Here is a 16,438-nt window from a genome sequence, read left to right on the forward strand (position 1 = left end):
CGGGTTCGTGCCCCGGTCCGGGAGGATCCCACATGCCGCGGAGCGGCTGGGCCGGTGAGCCATGGCCGCTGAGCCTGCGCGTCCGGAGCCTGTGCTCCGCAACGGGAGAGGCCACAACAGTGCAAGGCCCGCCTAGCACACACACACAAAAAATAAATAAAAATTAAAAAAAATTTAAAATCATACAGCAAAACTTGCTCACCAACCTAACGTGAAGGGAGAGCCAAAACTCCGTATCAAGAAAATGACAATTATATAATAGTAATTACATCAACGAGGAAAAGACCAACATGTTATCGGTGATTTTCTCCAGATTGTGAGCCGTGAACGACTTGTTGAATTTCAAAATTTTTTCAATCTAAAAAATAACTTGCTATGAAATCATAATGTAGTAATACCTTCTGCCCCGGTGCACACTCTCCTTCCTACAACTGCAAATTGCAGTTGTTAAAGAAGAGTTGAAGAGGCTCTTCCAACGATTTCCTAACCTTTTCCTTTGACCATTCTTAAGAGCTTCCTGACTCCATCTTTGCTCAAACGTTTTTCCTGCTCAGAGGTCTTGAAGGTTTCAGCCCCTCACAGAATCAATGCCCACTGCAAAGAACACGTGATTTATTAAAGACAACTTGTCATCAACAGCATTGATTCAAAGAACGAAACAGATGAAAAAACAAAAGCAGACTAACATTCTGACCCTTGGAATGAGACCTACTGAATTCATACAGCCCATTCTCTAAGTGTCCAAAGTCCTGGGGGCAGCTTCCCAAGCAGGAAGCCTCGGGGTCTCCAGCTCTCTGGGGACCTCCCTTGAGAGTCTGGGGAGGGAGAATTGCCAAGGGCAGGTCCTCCCATTGGCGAGCTCAGTCTAACCTGGACGTGGTCCCTGTGCTCTTTTGACCTCCATCACAAGGTCAAGGAGAGGGCACTGGACCCAGGTCTGCCACTGAGGCAAATGAGATGCAGTGATTCAAGTAGTATGGTCCCGGGAGGGAAGGCTGAGGGATAGGCAAGAGGCAATGCATCAGATGTCCTGGGCAGTGTCTGCTGGGACCCAGGCTGTGGCCCAAGCGACAGGCTGTGAAGGGATCAAATTGTGACTGAACCACCAGCTGACAAGTTCTGGGAAGAGGGCGAGCCAGGCTGCTGGGAAGCAGCGTTTCTACCCCATGCCGGTGTCTTGGAGGCTGGCAAGGATACCAACTCTCGTCTCCCTTACACCCAGTTCTATTACAGAGCTCAGGACCCTCCCAGCCAGGACCTGCTGGAAAGCCAGGAAGGTCCCAGAGGCAGGCGGAGAGGATGTTGACTGACCTTGGAAGGTCAGGAAGACCATGACTCCAGCTGGTTTCCACCATTCCAGCCCTACCCTTCATCCCCAAATCAAGCACTTGCCAATCTGCAATAAATAACCAGGAGTCTGAATAAATAGTAAAAATCTCCCCAATACTGTGCTGGGAGAGGAGGAGGAAAAAGGCAAGTGCATGGAGTCCTAGAAGCATCCAACAGACAGCCTGGAAAGGCGCTTCCTTGGGGAAGCTGTCCCCGGCCCACAGCCACAAGTCCTGGCTGTCAGGCTAAGGAAGCTTCCGGGGGGCCTGAAGGTCCCTGCTGGCCAGTCTGCGGAGATGAAGAGGACCCTGAAGAGGACCCGCGCTACGGGCTTCGCTACCCAGGCTTCCAGATGCAAACCAGCTGCCTCCTCACAAAAGGAGGGCGGGCCTTGATCAGAATAGGCCCACTACTCCCACAGCCCAGCAGGGGAGGGGCCGGCTGCTCCCGCTCAGAAGGATGTGCCCCGCATCCTGACCGGAGAAGGGCCGGCAGCTCCTTCAGCTCCCCTGCCTGAGGGAGTGAGGGAGACAGGGCTCTCCTGGCCCTGACGGGACCCAGGCCTTTGAGCTCGACCACGCCTGGCCCAGCGAGGCTCCCTTTGGCCCGACTGCCTTTTAGGGGACTTGCCTGCCCTGGGCCGGCACCTGAAAGCCATGGAGCGGCTACACCTCAGAAGCACCTGGATCCCAACCTTAATGTCTTTTCTTCTGGGAGAGACGGACCTGTGGGGGAACCTCCGGAAGACCCAGCTCTCCCTCTCCTCCCCCCTCCCTCCCTGGGCAGGTGGGTGAGGCTCAAAGCTTCATGGGCTATTAATTCTCAGCAACTCTGGGTTTCCAAGAATCCTGCGGTCGGGCAAGGGTTCAGAGCCCTCGAGTGAGGCACTGTGGACTGGGAGCCCTGGGAGCCTAGAGCTGGGAGATGGGAACAGGCTGCAAAGGTCAAGGCCGACCTCCAGGAGCTTGGCTGAGCCAGACTCTTCATTCTGTCTCCAGGGTTCTTGGGCATAGAGAGGAGGGTGGGGGAGAGGCTGGGGATAAGGCAACCCAAAGAGAGGGGAGAGAGCGAGCAACGGAGAGAGGGGCGGAGAGAGTGAGAGCCACACACCCTCGGTGAAATAGGTGGAAGGAGAGGGAGGGAGATGGAGGCAGAGACAGACAAGGAGAAGCAAAGACCAAGAGGGAGTCACCTCTCTCCACACACATGGAAACACACAGACGGAAGAGAAGCACACGCGAGGGGGATTCAAAGACATACACAGCAACCCACAACCACACACACACACACACACACACACACACACACGTGCGCGCGCACGCTCCGTGGGAAAGAGACAGAGGGTGAGACCTGGGCCTGGCAGCCTCTTGGCTCCTTCACGGTGTCACCTTCCCTGTGGAGAAGCCCAAGCACCAACCTCCAGAAGCGGTTTCTGGCTCATTTGCCAAGCACCTCCCCGACCAGCGCCCAGCACACGGAGCAGGAGAGCAGGAAGAGAGAAGCAGAGCAGAGGCAGGGAGGGGGCCCTGCCTACCCCCAAGGCCCGCATCTGCCCCAGCCCCAGGACACCACCTCACAAGCTCCTGCCTTGCTCAGCAGCCTGGGCAAAGGGTCCAGGATTGAAGGGGTGGAGCGGGGGCAGTAGCCAGGGCTCCGTGGTTAGGAAGGAGCAGGGCACAGCAGGCCCCCGGTGGGAGGGGCCAGGGCGAGAGGCCTGCAGCGGCCCCTCTGGCTGGGACCCCACAGGCTCCTGCATGTCCCAGAAGCCAGGGCACAGGCGTTGGCGGTGGCTTCTCTCCCAAACCTGGGCCTCTTGCCACCAGGCTACTGTGAGTCTTGGAGTTCCTTGGCTTTCTGTAGGATCTGGCAGACGTCTGTGATGGGGTAATCCTGGGCAGAGGAAAGGCCAACAGTATGCTTGAGAATTCAGCTCACCCTTCACCACCTCTGCTTCCCCCGGCCCTCTCCAGTAGACCTGTCACCATGCTGGACCCCAGGCCTAAGCGATAGGGAGCACAGGATAACCCCTGTCTCCCCAAACCTTGCATGGAGCTCTACTACAGCCACTGCAGCACTAACTTAACCAACCCAACCAGTCACCACCCAAAAGGTCTCACAGCCCCTTCCCTAGGACAAGGACCACCCGCTTCACCTCTCCCCACTCGTGCCATCGAACCCTGACCTCCACTGACAGTGAGCCTGGAACAGGGCCGGACACTGTCCATGTACTAGCTCACTGGGTCACCTCAACAGCCCGATGAGGGCTTACTGTGAATCTGCCCGTTTTACAGATCTAGTCAATGAAGTTATTGAAAACCAACCCCAGGCCAGGCGTTAGCAAAGAAATTAAGGCCTAGAGAGGTTGCCACTTAGCTTAGGTCACATGACTAGCACGGGAGAACAAAGAGGTGAACCCCAAATCGTCTGACTCTCAAGCCCATGTTCTTAACCACTGAGGCCCACACTTTCCTTCCCCCGGTCTGAGCACGATTACCAACGGGCATTATTACCACATACTGGGTAGTAAGTCGCAGCCTTGGGTGAATGACTTGGCTTCCCTGAACCAGCTTGGTTCAGGGAAGCCAAGTCATTCACTCAAGGCCACACCACACTCAAGGTCAGTGGCAAAGCCAGACTCAACCCAGATCCAAACACAGATCTGCCTCAGGGGTCTGGACTCTTAAGCCCTGCTACCCTCTCCTGATCCTCACACAGCCTATCACAGCAGCTGGCATGGGGCGGCCGCCTGCTAGGTGTCTGTCTCACGGCTAAAGACCGAGCCTGCCCCTCCAAACTCCATTACCTGCAGGAGCCGCATGTTTATGGTAAAGTCCCCTTGCAGCAACTGCTCCCGGATCAGTCTAAGAAAAACAAGCAACAAAAGCGCTGGGCCCCTGGGCCACTCTGAGTGCAGGCCCACCGGGCCCCTTCCCGCTCCTGCCGCCCCACCGCACCCGCAGCAAGTTTGCTTTGATGCTCGCCTGAGAATCCCAGAAGCTCTCACCAGCCTCTCAAGAGCAGGCCCTGCCCACCCCCTGCTCGCGGCCGCACTCACATGAGCATGGCGCAGCAGACCAGAAGGAGGAAATCAAAGCGGCTGTTGTCAGCAAACAGGGAGTCCCAGATCCGGATGACATCGGGCAGCAAGAACTCCTGGGACAGCAGCAGCGTCAGCCAGCGGAAGGCGAAGAACTGGGGCTTGATATTCTGCTCTTGCTGGGGAGACAGAGGTGCAGGGTGGGTGCAAGAATCCGTGTTGGCTGGTTGCCACGGAACACCATGCAACCTATTAGACGTGAATTCATATAAGCAGCAGGCCAGGCGTGAGCGCCAGGCACGCTGAGGCGGGGACGGCACGGGGCTGCCTGCGGAGCCTCGCGCGGTGAAAGGGGCAGCTCCTGCTTGCTGTCAGCCAACGCCGTCAGACCGTCTGATGTTTTCTGAGAGAAGCCAGATACCCAAGCTTTTATATTAGCTCCTTAGATTAATAAATACACTACACAGATTATAACTTTGCACTTATGGACAGAGAAACCATTATTGGGCACTAATTCCATGTCTGGCCTTGTGTTTAACGTGGTAAATATCTCACTTATTTACTCCATACCGCAACCCTGCAAGGCAATTATTCCCAGTGGAGACAAGCCCTCTGGTCAGCCACAGTGAATACTATTGACCGAAAAAGTGTGTTACAAAACAGCAAGACGTGATTCCATATTTGTTTAAGAAGATATGTTTATATATCTCTTCTTGTTCACGAAACTTGTTTCGTTTATAAGTAAATATCCTTTTTACCGAACTGTTTCCTGAAATAAACATGGAAAGCCACTCCACTAATTTTTAAAAATGAAGTTCATCCTTCCTTTCTTAGAGGACTAACAGGCTGAACTAACAGCACACGGTAAAGGCCCTGCACCGCGCCTGGTACACAGGGCACTGTATCCACCTCCCCCACCCCCAGCCCGCTAGGCTCCCACCACCCGCTGCCCAGGTCCCCCAGCCCCGCCTCGGCACCCAGCTCCGCACTCCCTGGCAGCAGCAGCCACTTCCAGTCCCCAGACTCAAGCCAGTCCTTATCCTGGGCCTGGGGTGCTCAGGAGCCTGCCGTCCTCCGCCCCTTTCTGTCTGCCCCGGCCCGGGCGGTGCCGGGGGTCCTCACCAGTTTCAGGTAGAGTTCCATGTCCTTATCCTTCAGGGTGGAGTACACCTTTTCCATCTTGTAGGTGATGCCACACTGTGAGTCATCAAGGCTCTTGATGAAGTTGTCCCGGATTTCAGCCATGAGGTTGGTGAAGCAGAAAAAGGTGTCCGCCTCAGCGTGCTCTGGGAGAGACGGGCAGGGTGAGCGCAGCGTGAGAGACCTGGCACCCTTCTGTGTCCCACCCCACCGCTCAGCTACGTGAGACCCCCTCCCCTCTGAGCCTCACCGAGTCACCCCGCCTTGCTCAGGCTGCGCCCCTCCTCTGTCCGTGGCCACTCTCCACCCCGAGACTAAGGACATCACTCCTTCCTTCTCACACCTGACAATGCTGCACACCAGCTCAGTGACTGATTACATGCTCTTCTGCTGACGTTTTTTCAAATCATGATTTACTTAAATCCTTTCTATCGTTCAGTTTCCTGTATATCTCCTCTACCAGAAATTCAGTTACAGATAGCAAGAGATCAGTAAACATCTAACATTCTAGAAAGTTCAAGCCAGAAAAGATCTCAGAGATGATCCAGGCCAACCCGCTTATCCGACAGAAAATGGAGGCCCAAAAGAGGGAAGTGAGCTGCACAGCTTGATACAATAAGGCCCATTAGCCTGGAGCCCGTTTATCTACCCTTCCACTCGCTGTTGGGGTCGGTGGCAAAGGTGTAGTACAGGGGCCCCACGATCTCGTTCATGCCCTGCACGTAAGCGATGCCAGGGTTGAGCTTGGCGTAGATGAACAGAATCCGCTCCACCACCTCCCAGTGGGCCTCACAGCCGTTGGGCAGCACCTGATACTCGTTCAGGGAGGAGGGCGCCGCGTTCTTGTGCGGGGAACTCATCTGGGGGAGAAGAGGAGGAGCCCGTTAGGGTGGGTGGCACTACCAAGAGTGTGTTCTCACCGGATATGTTCACCCACAAGCTGAAACCTAACTTCCATCTCATGGGCAACCCAGGGCACAGAGGAACGCGTCCAACACCGCCGGGAACAAGCGGACCAATCCAGAATGTGCGACATTCTACAAGCCAGCTGGACTGCAATCTAATTTATGGTGATAAAGGTCAGGATAGTGCTTTGCTCTGAGGGAAGGCGTACTGACTAGCAAGGGGCATGAGGGAACTTTCTGGATGATGGGAATGTTCCGTGTCTTGATCTGGTTGGCAGTTACACGGGTGTATACATAAGAAAAAAGTCATCTAGTTGTATACCTAAGATTTGCGCCTTAATTATAAGTTATACTTCAATTTTTAAAAAAACTTAAAAAAATATAAAAATATATCAAAAACACAACTGGTTAAGACTCTTCAAAAAGTCAAATGTTGAGGAGGGTGGAGTGGAGGCGTGCTCCAGATGTGACACTAAAGAAACGTTAACATCCTAACGCAACACATAAACCCTGAAGAGGTGCTGCTCTGGATTTAAAACAACAAAAATATTCTTAGTATGACTGAGGACACCCGATCCCGGACTGGATGTGCGGTCTTACTACGGATTATGGTTACTCTCCATAGATGAGACAATGGTAAGGAGGATGTCCTTATTCTCACGGGATGCCTGCTGAAGTACTTGGAGGTAATGGGTCAGGACGTCTGTCTATGTATGACACACACACAAGCATGGCCAAAGGTTAACAACTGTTGAATTTAGGTGGAAAGAATATAGATGTGCGTTGTACTCTTCTTTCAACTTTTCTGAATGTTTCAGAATTTCCATACGAAAAAGTTGGGAGATGAATGAAGAGATGATGATATGCAACAGAGCAGAGGTCCCCAACATCAGGATCCCCTGGGAGCTTCGTAAAGGTTCGGGTGCCTGCGGTTAACTGTATGAGAGCCACAGACACACCCATGCAGGGACAGAGTATGACGCTGTCCTGGAAACGCAGGGTCCCGGAAACAGGAAACCCCCTTTTCCACTATATATACATGTGCATACACATATACGTGCGTGTACACGTGCACACACACAGACACACACATCACTAACGTTTACCCAGAGTGTTCTGTTGCAAAACAGAGCTCCACAAGCCTTCCTATTTAATGCCCTGAACAGCCTAGAATACTCTCTCAACATCACTTTCAAGATGAGGAAACTGAGGCTCAGAAATGTTAGACCACTTATGAGACATCTCGCATTAAAGTGAGCCCAGACCAGCTCACTCTAGAACCCGAGGTCCAGGCCTCAGAGAGTGCCCACTGCTTTCCAAGAATCTGCACAGCCATGACCTCATTTCACCCTCTGGGCAATTCAAAAGCCAGACAGGGCGGAAATGAATACACCCCGTTTACAGAAGAAGAGGCGGAGGCCCAGGAAGGTGAGTCTGGTGTTAGTTGCCCAGGGTCAAACAGTCCACTTCAACACAAACTGCACAGCCACCGGTCCAGAGGTCTAGCGACGGAGCTTGCGGTCCGGTTCTCTATCACCAGGACCAGGTCGAAACCTAAAATCAGTTCTCAGCCACCAATCACTGTAGTAAAATGAATGACAGAAGCCAGGTCCCCATCTTGCCATGCAGCCCTAACATCAGCAGCCAAGCAGGAGGGCCACCACCCCAGCCAGGCACGGGGCCACTCAGCCAAGCATCTGGCACCTCCTGACACACCCAGTTGCCGTGAGCATGTGGAACCCAGGGACCAGCCAGAACGGCCCCGTCACCCCTGTGGTAGAAAACGGCTGCTCTCCTAGAAACACAAAGCCCTGATCGGTCACTCCGCTTGGGGGAAATGAGCTTAGCTTGTTGGAGGTTACAGAGGATTTTTCCATTGTTGGAAGACAGCGAAAAATTTTGAGGAACAAGTCAAAGCTCCAGGTGCCAAAGCAGTAGGTGTAAATTAAGGGACATACTTTGGCTATAAGCAGCTTCTCAGAATCACAGGAATCTGCTAGAAGACTGAGGTTCAAACACCCGGCACCACGTGGCCAGCACAAGACCTATCATTCTTTTCTCCTAGGTCTCTCACACCCCTCCCCACTCCACCCCAGCCCGCACCCCCACCCACCCTTACCTGGACACCTCAGCTGCCTCCCAGGCGGCCTCTCCACCTCCATTCCTGCCCCCGCCAGTCATATCTTATATAAAGGCAGACTTCAATCACATCCCTGCTCGTAGAATGGTGCAGGGGTCCCCAGCCCTCAAGATAAAGGCCCCACGTGGCCCCACCACCACTCACCTCTCCCAGCATCCTCCAGCAGCCCTCCCCGCCCAGCCCCACCTCATGCTGGACTCCCTTCCTCGAACACACCCAGCTCTCTCCGGCCTGAGGACGTCCACACATGCCATCCTCTCCACCTGGAAGTCTCTTTCCTCTTCATCCTTGGAGCCTCAGCTTAAATGTCACTTCCTCAGGGAAGTCTTCCCTGATGCCCAGACCAGGTCGGCTCCCCCCATCACTGTTCCCACCGCACTTTTCTCATCACACTGGTAGTTACTTTTCCAAGCGCCGTCTACACCACAGCCCAGAAGTGTGGCTCCTTCACTGCACAGCAGGGCCCTCCCCCACACCCATCACACCAGCCTTTGAGGCCTGACTTTCAGAGAGAGCCTGGAGGGGGACCGGGCAGGACCAAGGCTGCTTTGGGTAACTCTCAGGGCAGACGGTCAGGGGTCTGACGGCCCGTGGCCACTGGTCCAAGAGAAGCAGGAAGGAAAAGGCCATCACGGGGCGTCCCTGGGGCCGCCAGGTTGCCTCTCACATTTGTGACCCCGCTCCGGTTCCGGGCCACCGTCTGGGATTTCAGTGTCGTCTGTTCCACCCGCTTACGAAGGGTCTCGAACTCATTCTGCGGATCCAGGATGAGGAGGCAGGGGTACTCGGTGGCGCTCTGGAAGAAGGATATGTCTGGGCACAGCCTTCTGTCAAGAGGGAACAGGGGAGGACTGTTACTCAGCGTGGAATTTTTAGGCATCCGACCAGCACCCTGCTGCCTGATGCCCCAGCATCCCCAAAGCCTCCTGTATATGTGTGTGTGTTTTTAAATTAATAACATTTTATTTCAAAAGCAATATAGTCATGGTATATGTATACATACCCATATATCTTACGTGTATTTGCAAGCAGACACACACACACGCGCGTATATATTTTTAAGTGTCCTTAGGGTCTTAACTCTTCTCTTAAAACAAACATCTTTCCATGTCAAAAATATCTCATACGTACAAACGTATTAACTGCATTGTGGCTTAAAATGGTAAAAGAGGTTTTGTTAAGTTACACATTATACAACAGAATATTACACAGCTGACATAGGAGATGCTCAAGACAGAACAAGAGAAAAAAAGCAAGTTGGGAGACAGGCTCTAGATCGTGATCAAGTTTTTAAAATACATGTACTGCGCGGTACACGCACATTTTCCAAAGATCTTATACAGAGCACATTGCAAACCTGCCCTCTAGAAACACTGAACAACGTACTACAATCACTACCAGGGTAAGAACCTGTTTCCTCAGAACTGGGTTCAAGACGTGGTTCCTGACTTAAATAGGGCTATTGAACGCCTGGTGAGTAGAGGCTCCAGCCTGAGGAGGAAGGAGGCAAGAGCCTGTTCTGCCCGCTGGCTGAGCCGCCCGGGGCTGGGGTCCCACTGCGGGCACAGTGAGCACAGGAGAGCGAGCAGCCCCAGGCGGCGAGGGGCTGGAGACACAGCTGCAAACGGTGCGGGTAGACTCAGAACCCAAGCTCCAGCCACCGGGGCCACTGCAGACAGGCCTGCCGGCTCCTCACCCAGCCCTGTGGGAGAGTCACCCGCTGCCAGACTCGCCCACCCAACAGGACAGCACAGCCGGCGTCTCCACACTTCTCCACCAAGAGGAACGGCACGTACTTGCACACAGCGTAGCTCACAGTTTAAAAACAAACACGCTCCTGGCCCCGTCACTCCTGTGCTTAGAACCTTTGCGCACCTGCCCCACATGCCTGGGATGCAGCGATGGTCCGACGCCTGCTTGCCTCCAGCGTGGCCGCACACAGGCCTTCGCGCTGCTCCCCGGACAGCCGAGCTCTGCAGGCTCGCAGGGCCGCCCACCGCAGCTCCCCGCCCAGCACCACTCGGCCCTCCTGCCCCAAGGTGCCCGCTCCTCCCATCTCAGCTGCTGCCTCAGGCGAGGCTTCCCGAGCCCTGACGCATCCTGAACTCTGCCTCCAGAGCATTCTCCACCAACTTCAGTGACACGGAAGACCTGTTGTGCTGAACGTCCGTCTTCCCGTCCTCCCTGCCAGCTTCTAGGCTCCCTAAGGAGAGGGGCCACGTCTGTCTACTCTGTGTTCAATGCCCCGCCTGCCCTTAAGCCTGCCATGTAGCGGGGCCTCCATATTTGCTGAAGGAAGGAAGAGAAGAATCCACAGATGCCAGGGCTACAACTGAAACTAAGGCAGGGAGAGAGGAGAGCCGGGCACTCACCGCACCGCCAGCCCCACCCCAGGCCTGCTAGCAGTAGGGCCTGGACTCGGCTACCAGGACAACTCACCAGCAGTGCCTCAAACATGCCCCTGCGGGCCTGGGCTGGGAAGGGACAGGGCAGAAGAACTGGACATCCCACAGAAGCCCCAGGGGCCGGGTCCCAGCGCCCAGCGCCCTGCTCACCGGACATCTTTGTCGATCTGCAGCAGCACCTCGTTGTCCTTGAAGTACGTGTTCCATCGGCTGTCGGGGTTAGGGTTGAGTGGCTGTCAGAGAAAATGAGCTGCTCTGTCCTCGGCCGGCTAGGAGCCCAGGGAGAGTCACCAGTCTGGGGGCCTGAGCAGTGGCTCCGAAACCAGCATTCCCACCAGAGACCCAGCCGTGGCTGAGACAGCCTGTGAGCTAGCTGGGGGGCAGCACAGGCCTCGTGCGGCCTCCCAAAGCACGATCACACCCCACACCCGGCAACCGGGCCCCGCAGTCCGCTCTGAGTACTTCCCTGCACAGCAAGGACTCTTGTCTTTCCTGTCTGTAGCTCTAGAATGCTGCATGTAGCAGGTGCTCACTAAATGCTTGCCTGCTGAATGAATGAATATTGTTTCACTAGGTCTCTTCAATTCTAACTCATTACTACTGTGAGTTGCCAATTCCAGTCCTTGGAGGATCGGCCTGGGTCCAACCCATCTCCACTTCCCGACTGCAAAGCACCGGGGAGGAGCTCGGTATTTGTGGCTGGAACGAGGCTTCCTCCAGGCCACACAGAGGCAGTTTATCCTCCCACCGGCCCTGCTCTGACTCCCTTCAACTATAATATCACAGAACCTTCCTCGAGGAAGGGGACGGAGGAGGAAAGGAGACAATGCCCGTGGAGGGCCTGGCTCGGCGCTGCACACGCCCGCTCCCGTGACCTCAGTCATCGCTTATAGCCCCGACCGGGCCCAGAGCCTGCGGAGAACAGGGAGAGACAACAGCCTTCGGGGGCCGAGGAGCTAAATGCAGAAATGAGGTACTGGGAGGGCCAGAGGGGACCAAGACCAGCCGCACCTGCCTCTGGCTTGAGGGACCTAGTCCACTAAAAAGCCCACACCTCTCCCCACCTGCAGCCTCGGTCCCAACTCACATGGTCCTCAAAGGTCACATCCTCCCTGGATACACCCATGTTGGCCTTGGCGATGCCAGGCTGGATGATCATTTCCCTCAGGAACTGAGAATACAGCTCCCTGTAGGAGAGAAGAGGAGAGAGGGCTGACCCCCAGAGGCCCCACCCAGGGAGCCCAGGGAGCAGCAGCAGCAACAGAAGTGGGCCAGGCTCACACCACCTGCTCTGTCTGATACAAAGGGCCTCCCATCATCCCCCTTTGTCAGGGGGTCTCACCTCTGCTTGGCCAGGATGGAGGTCCATGACGCTCTCTCCAACGGGAGGTAGTTCAAGAGAATCTGCAGAGAGAGAGAAGAGCAAAGCTCTGGCGACTCCCCCAGCCCAACCCTGGCAGTAGATGGAGGCTGAGGGGCCTCAAAGAAAATGTCTGATAAAGCCCGGAGACAGCAAGATGGGCGAAATAAAACCCAGGAACACAGGCATGGGCTGGGGGCAGCATCCCCTTTTTTCCCCACTGGCTTCCCCCACCTTCATCCTGAACCAGCCCTTTCTACTGCATTTCCTCACACAGACTCTTCCAAACGATAATAAAACTCTGTGCCCAAAGGGGTTGGAAATCAGGACACCGGGGTTCTGCTCCCACCTCAGAGAAAGGCTTTAGGCGAAGCGCAGCCTTTTTTTGTCCGAATAAGCATCACTTCCACTGAGCTGTCTGGACCAGGAAGCAGAGGGCTTCGCTGGCATTACAAAGTGTTCCATCCCCAAGGGGATCCTGGAGGGGACGCCAAGAGAAACAGAAAACCCAGAACTTCCCCGAAAAGCTTCCTGGGACAAGCAAGGAAAGGCAGAGAACAGGAAGAAGGGGCCAGGGGTGGGGGCAGCCCATGCAGGAACCCAGGGACTCTGAGCAGAGAAGCTCCACCCCAGGCACACCCACCTTCCAGCAGAGGCACCGCAGTCCGCCCTCACAGGGGATGCCTGTGGACACAGCAGGCAAAGGTCACGCCCCTGCAGAGTCCCAGAACCCCCCAGTCCGCCACCTCGGAGCCAGTCGGCAGGGAATGGAGTGGGCAAGAAGTACTTCTTCAAGGATGTTTTCTGCCACAAAGATCACTAGACTAGATGCCAATCCTGTGTGTACTCTCTCTCCGTGGCCCGTCTGGAATGTTCTTTTGAGGATAACACCTTCTCACCCTTGATATTTCTTCCTCAGAGCAGCCTTTACCAACCACCACCTCTTCCCAAACAAAGTCAGGTCCCTTGACATAAACAATAATAGCTCCATCACTTCTCCTTCACAACATCCACCACAAATGGGATCGTATAATGTAATTTGTATATTTATTTAACATCTTTAACCCCTACTACTGGGTAAGCCCCAGAAAGACAGGACCAAATGTGTCTTACAGTCCCAGTACCTAGCCCAGGGCAAGGCCCACAACAGGTGGTCAGGCCATAAGTACCTGTGGAATATAAACAAAGCTATGAATGCTAAGTGTTTGGGGCTTTACCGATGTTGTTTCACTTGATCCTCATTATAGCCCTAGGAAGTAGGGAAGATCAGGATCATTGTCCCCACCTTACAGATAAAGAAACTCATCTGTAAAGACAGAGAAATCAAGGACTCACACACTGGTCTGTCTGACTCTAGAGCCCAACTCTGCAGGCAGATTCTTCAGCTCAGCACAGATGCCAAAACCCCTCAAGATCTTCAGGGCCATGTTATAAGGCAAAAACTAACACACCACTGTAAAGCAATTATAGTCCAATAAAGATGTTAAAAAATAAATAAATTTTTAAAAATAATTTTTAAAAAGATCTTTAGGGCCTAAATATCACTCCTGAACAGAAAGACAAACTTCTCCTGAAATACTGTCATGAACCTCGCTAAAGCAGCTGTTGCTACCATCTCCCCAGTACCGTGAACAGGAGCTAATGCCCCCGCCTCAGAATCTGCATGGGGATGAAGGGGGCAACTCAAGCATTACTTGCTGACGAAGTTACAAGGAAGAGCAGAGCAGTCGCAAGAAGCTACCCAGAACACCTTGGGGTATTTTTAAAGACAAGCAAAAGTCTCTGTGCTGAAAAGTTAGCTAGGCCACGGAGAGCAAAGTCAAAAGCTGCTGGGGTTCAGCTCCTTAAAGTGAGTGTCTCAAGGTTGGAATTTTACCATTAACCAAAGTTCACTGTTGCCTGAGTTGGCTTTGATCCTAAGCCAGAGATAGAACCAGGAACCACTCTGCAGCTAACCAAATTCTACAAGACAGGAAGCTTGCTGAGGAATGAGGAAAGACCTGACCTCGGCTCACCAAGTCTCCCCTCTGCCCTCCAGTTACTCTCAGGAAGCAATCAACATCACTTACAGGCCAATAAGCACCCTGTCTAAGGCCTACAGGCATGCTAATTGTGGCCGCCACTGCGCCAGGAACCCCCTCCAAGCTCAAGGTGGTCACTGGTTGTTCAGCTCCACAGAAGCTGGAGATGGTCCCAAAAGGCAGGCTGGCCCCCAGAACTGGCCAGTTGTGGCCTTGGGCACCCTCCCCTCCATCTTAGTCACAACACTGCTCTAGGAAAACCCTGAAAACGGAGAGTTGCCTCTTACCACTAAAACTGAGTTCCTGAAGCTTTTCCAAGGCAATCGTGGACTCCTTCAGGACATCCTGGAAATCTGCAATCCTAGGAGGGAGCGGGAGGCAAATGAAGCACAACCAAACCCCAAGATGACAAGTTTAGCGACCACTGCTAAAGCCCACAGCTCCCTTACACCACCAGTCTCCAACCTGTTCCTCCCCCCGCTTCGGGACATAAAGATGGCAAAGCTCAAGCAAAACCTGGCCAAAGACAGCTTTGGAGAACTAGAGATCACTTGTTCCTCTAAGCCCAGAAATGTAGAGGTATTCTTGTCTAGAGGTTCTCAGATGAGTACCATGAAATTAGACACATTCTAATATTTAGTGAGCTGGCATTTATAGGGCACTTCCTGCTGGCCGGGCCCAACACACTGCTGCTATCTGAACTCAAAAAAACCCCTAGGAATCAGGAGTAATTTGATCTGTAGACAAGGACCAGTGTAATCAGCATTCCAAGCTCAAATATACAACCATTAGAAGACCTCTGGGCCTGCCCGCAGGCAAGGACAAAAGGTTTGAAAAACAAGTCCTGCACCAAGGGGGGAAAAGTGGGGGGAGGGGGATGAATTGGGAGATTGGGATTGGCATATATACACTAGTATATAAAATAGATAACTAATAAGAACCTGATGTATAAAAAGTAAATTAAATTAAATTAAAAAAAAAAAACCAAGTCCTGGAGGAAAACTGAAGAGTGAGCAAAATTAGCCAACGCTGCAGGATTTGGCCTGAGGGGAGAACAAACTGGAGAATCCAGGTTTTCTAGCATTTCTCGTAAGAAAAGGACACGTGGGACGGGGAGCATCTGCATAGACTACGGTACTGGGGCAAAGGGTTAACACGGGGAAAAAAGGACAGGAGGTGGGGGTGAGATCGGGCATCGAGGCCCTGGAAGGGGCAGGGATCCAGGGTGAGGGAGAGACAGAGAGAAAAGGGGCGACACCGAGGGGCAGAAGAGGTGTCCACACTCCGTGCCCTCCTCAGGCCCACAGCAAAGAGGTTGGAAAGTGGGCGCCCAAAACCTTCTGCCGGGGACGGGGGTAGGGGTGTCTCGGTTCATGGCCGCATCCGCGCGCCCCCTCCGCAGGTCAGAAAGGGCAACCTGGCCAGGAGCGGCCTGGCTGGTCTGCCCCAGTGGCCCCTTACCGGCTCTTGTGCAGACTCGACATGGTGTTGACTTCCGGATCCCCCTGCTGCCTCCGCCGCCGCCAGCGCCGCCGCCCCTCAGGGACGCGGGGCGCTGGGCAAAGGCCTCCGACCGGAAACTCTGCCTCAGGCGCGCGCGTTCTGCTCCGCCCCGCCCCGTTCACGTGCCACCCCTTCTCCGCTCTGCCTTCTGGCGGCGCGGCGGGGTGGGTGGGGCAAGAGAACGCCGGGAACGCGGCCCCGCCTCCGCTCCCCCACCTACGAGGCCCGCGGACCTAGTGCGCCAAGTTTGAGGTCGCGCAGGTGACCGCGCAGTCTGTGCGCCCCAAGGCTATTCCTTGACCTTTCCTGGGCCTCAGCTTCCAACTAGGCAGTATACCTGTCACCTTGTCCTCCTCCTTACACGTTCCTCACCTGCAATAAGCTATTGAGTTATCGTTTCAGGGATGTAGACCTTCCCTGCTATATATACTATACAAGGCCTGCCCGCTGGTCTTTTCACTACTGAACCCTCGACGCCTGTAGCAGTGACTGCACAGAGCAGATGGTTCAATAAACATTGGATGGAAGAGCAGGACTAAAGTTCAGTGTTTCCCTGACTTTTGGATTTCATGAACATGAAATTTATCATAATAGCAGG

The 16,438-nt window shown here is 54.0% G+C and overlaps 1 protein-coding gene across 4 annotated transcripts; it reads right to left on the reverse strand.

Annotated features, from left to right (window-relative positions):
• Positions 1-595: 595 nt before the first annotated feature.
• TBC1D13 (TBC1 domain family member 13) lies at positions 596-16,001 on the reverse strand. 4 transcript variants are annotated; one of them, XM_059072625.2, is made up of 12 exons: positions 15,799-16,001; positions 14,625-14,698; positions 12,960-13,000; positions 12,299-12,360; positions 12,044-12,143; positions 11,107-11,189; positions 9,219-9,378; positions 6,156-6,366; positions 5,489-5,652; positions 4,385-4,545; positions 4,133-4,190; positions 596-3,219 (listed from the first exon to the last, which is right to left on the reverse strand). In XM_059072625.2, exons 1-12 carry the CDS (start codon positions 15,819-15,821, stop codon positions 3,154-3,156), a joined length of 1,203 nt encoding a protein of 400 aa, XP_058928608.1. In that variant the 5' UTR covers positions 15,822-16,001; the 3' UTR covers positions 596-3,153. The 4 variants fall into 4 exon arrangements, with proteins under 4 accessions (XP_058928608.1, XP_058928609.1, XP_066896682.1 ...); XM_059072626.2 differs by having other exon boundaries at positions 9,219-9,375; positions 15,799-15,977; XM_067040581.1 differs by lacking the exon at positions 12,960-13,000 and having other exon boundaries at positions 15,799-15,939.
• Between the last annotated feature and the right edge of the window lie 437 nt (positions 16,002-16,438).

This window comes from Kogia breviceps, chromosome 8, assembly GCF_026419965.1.
Source record: "Kogia breviceps isolate mKogBre1 chromosome 8, mKogBre1 haplotype 1, whole genome shotgun sequence".
Lineage (NCBI taxonomy): Eukaryota > Metazoa > Chordata > Mammalia > Artiodactyla > Physeteridae > Kogia > Kogia breviceps.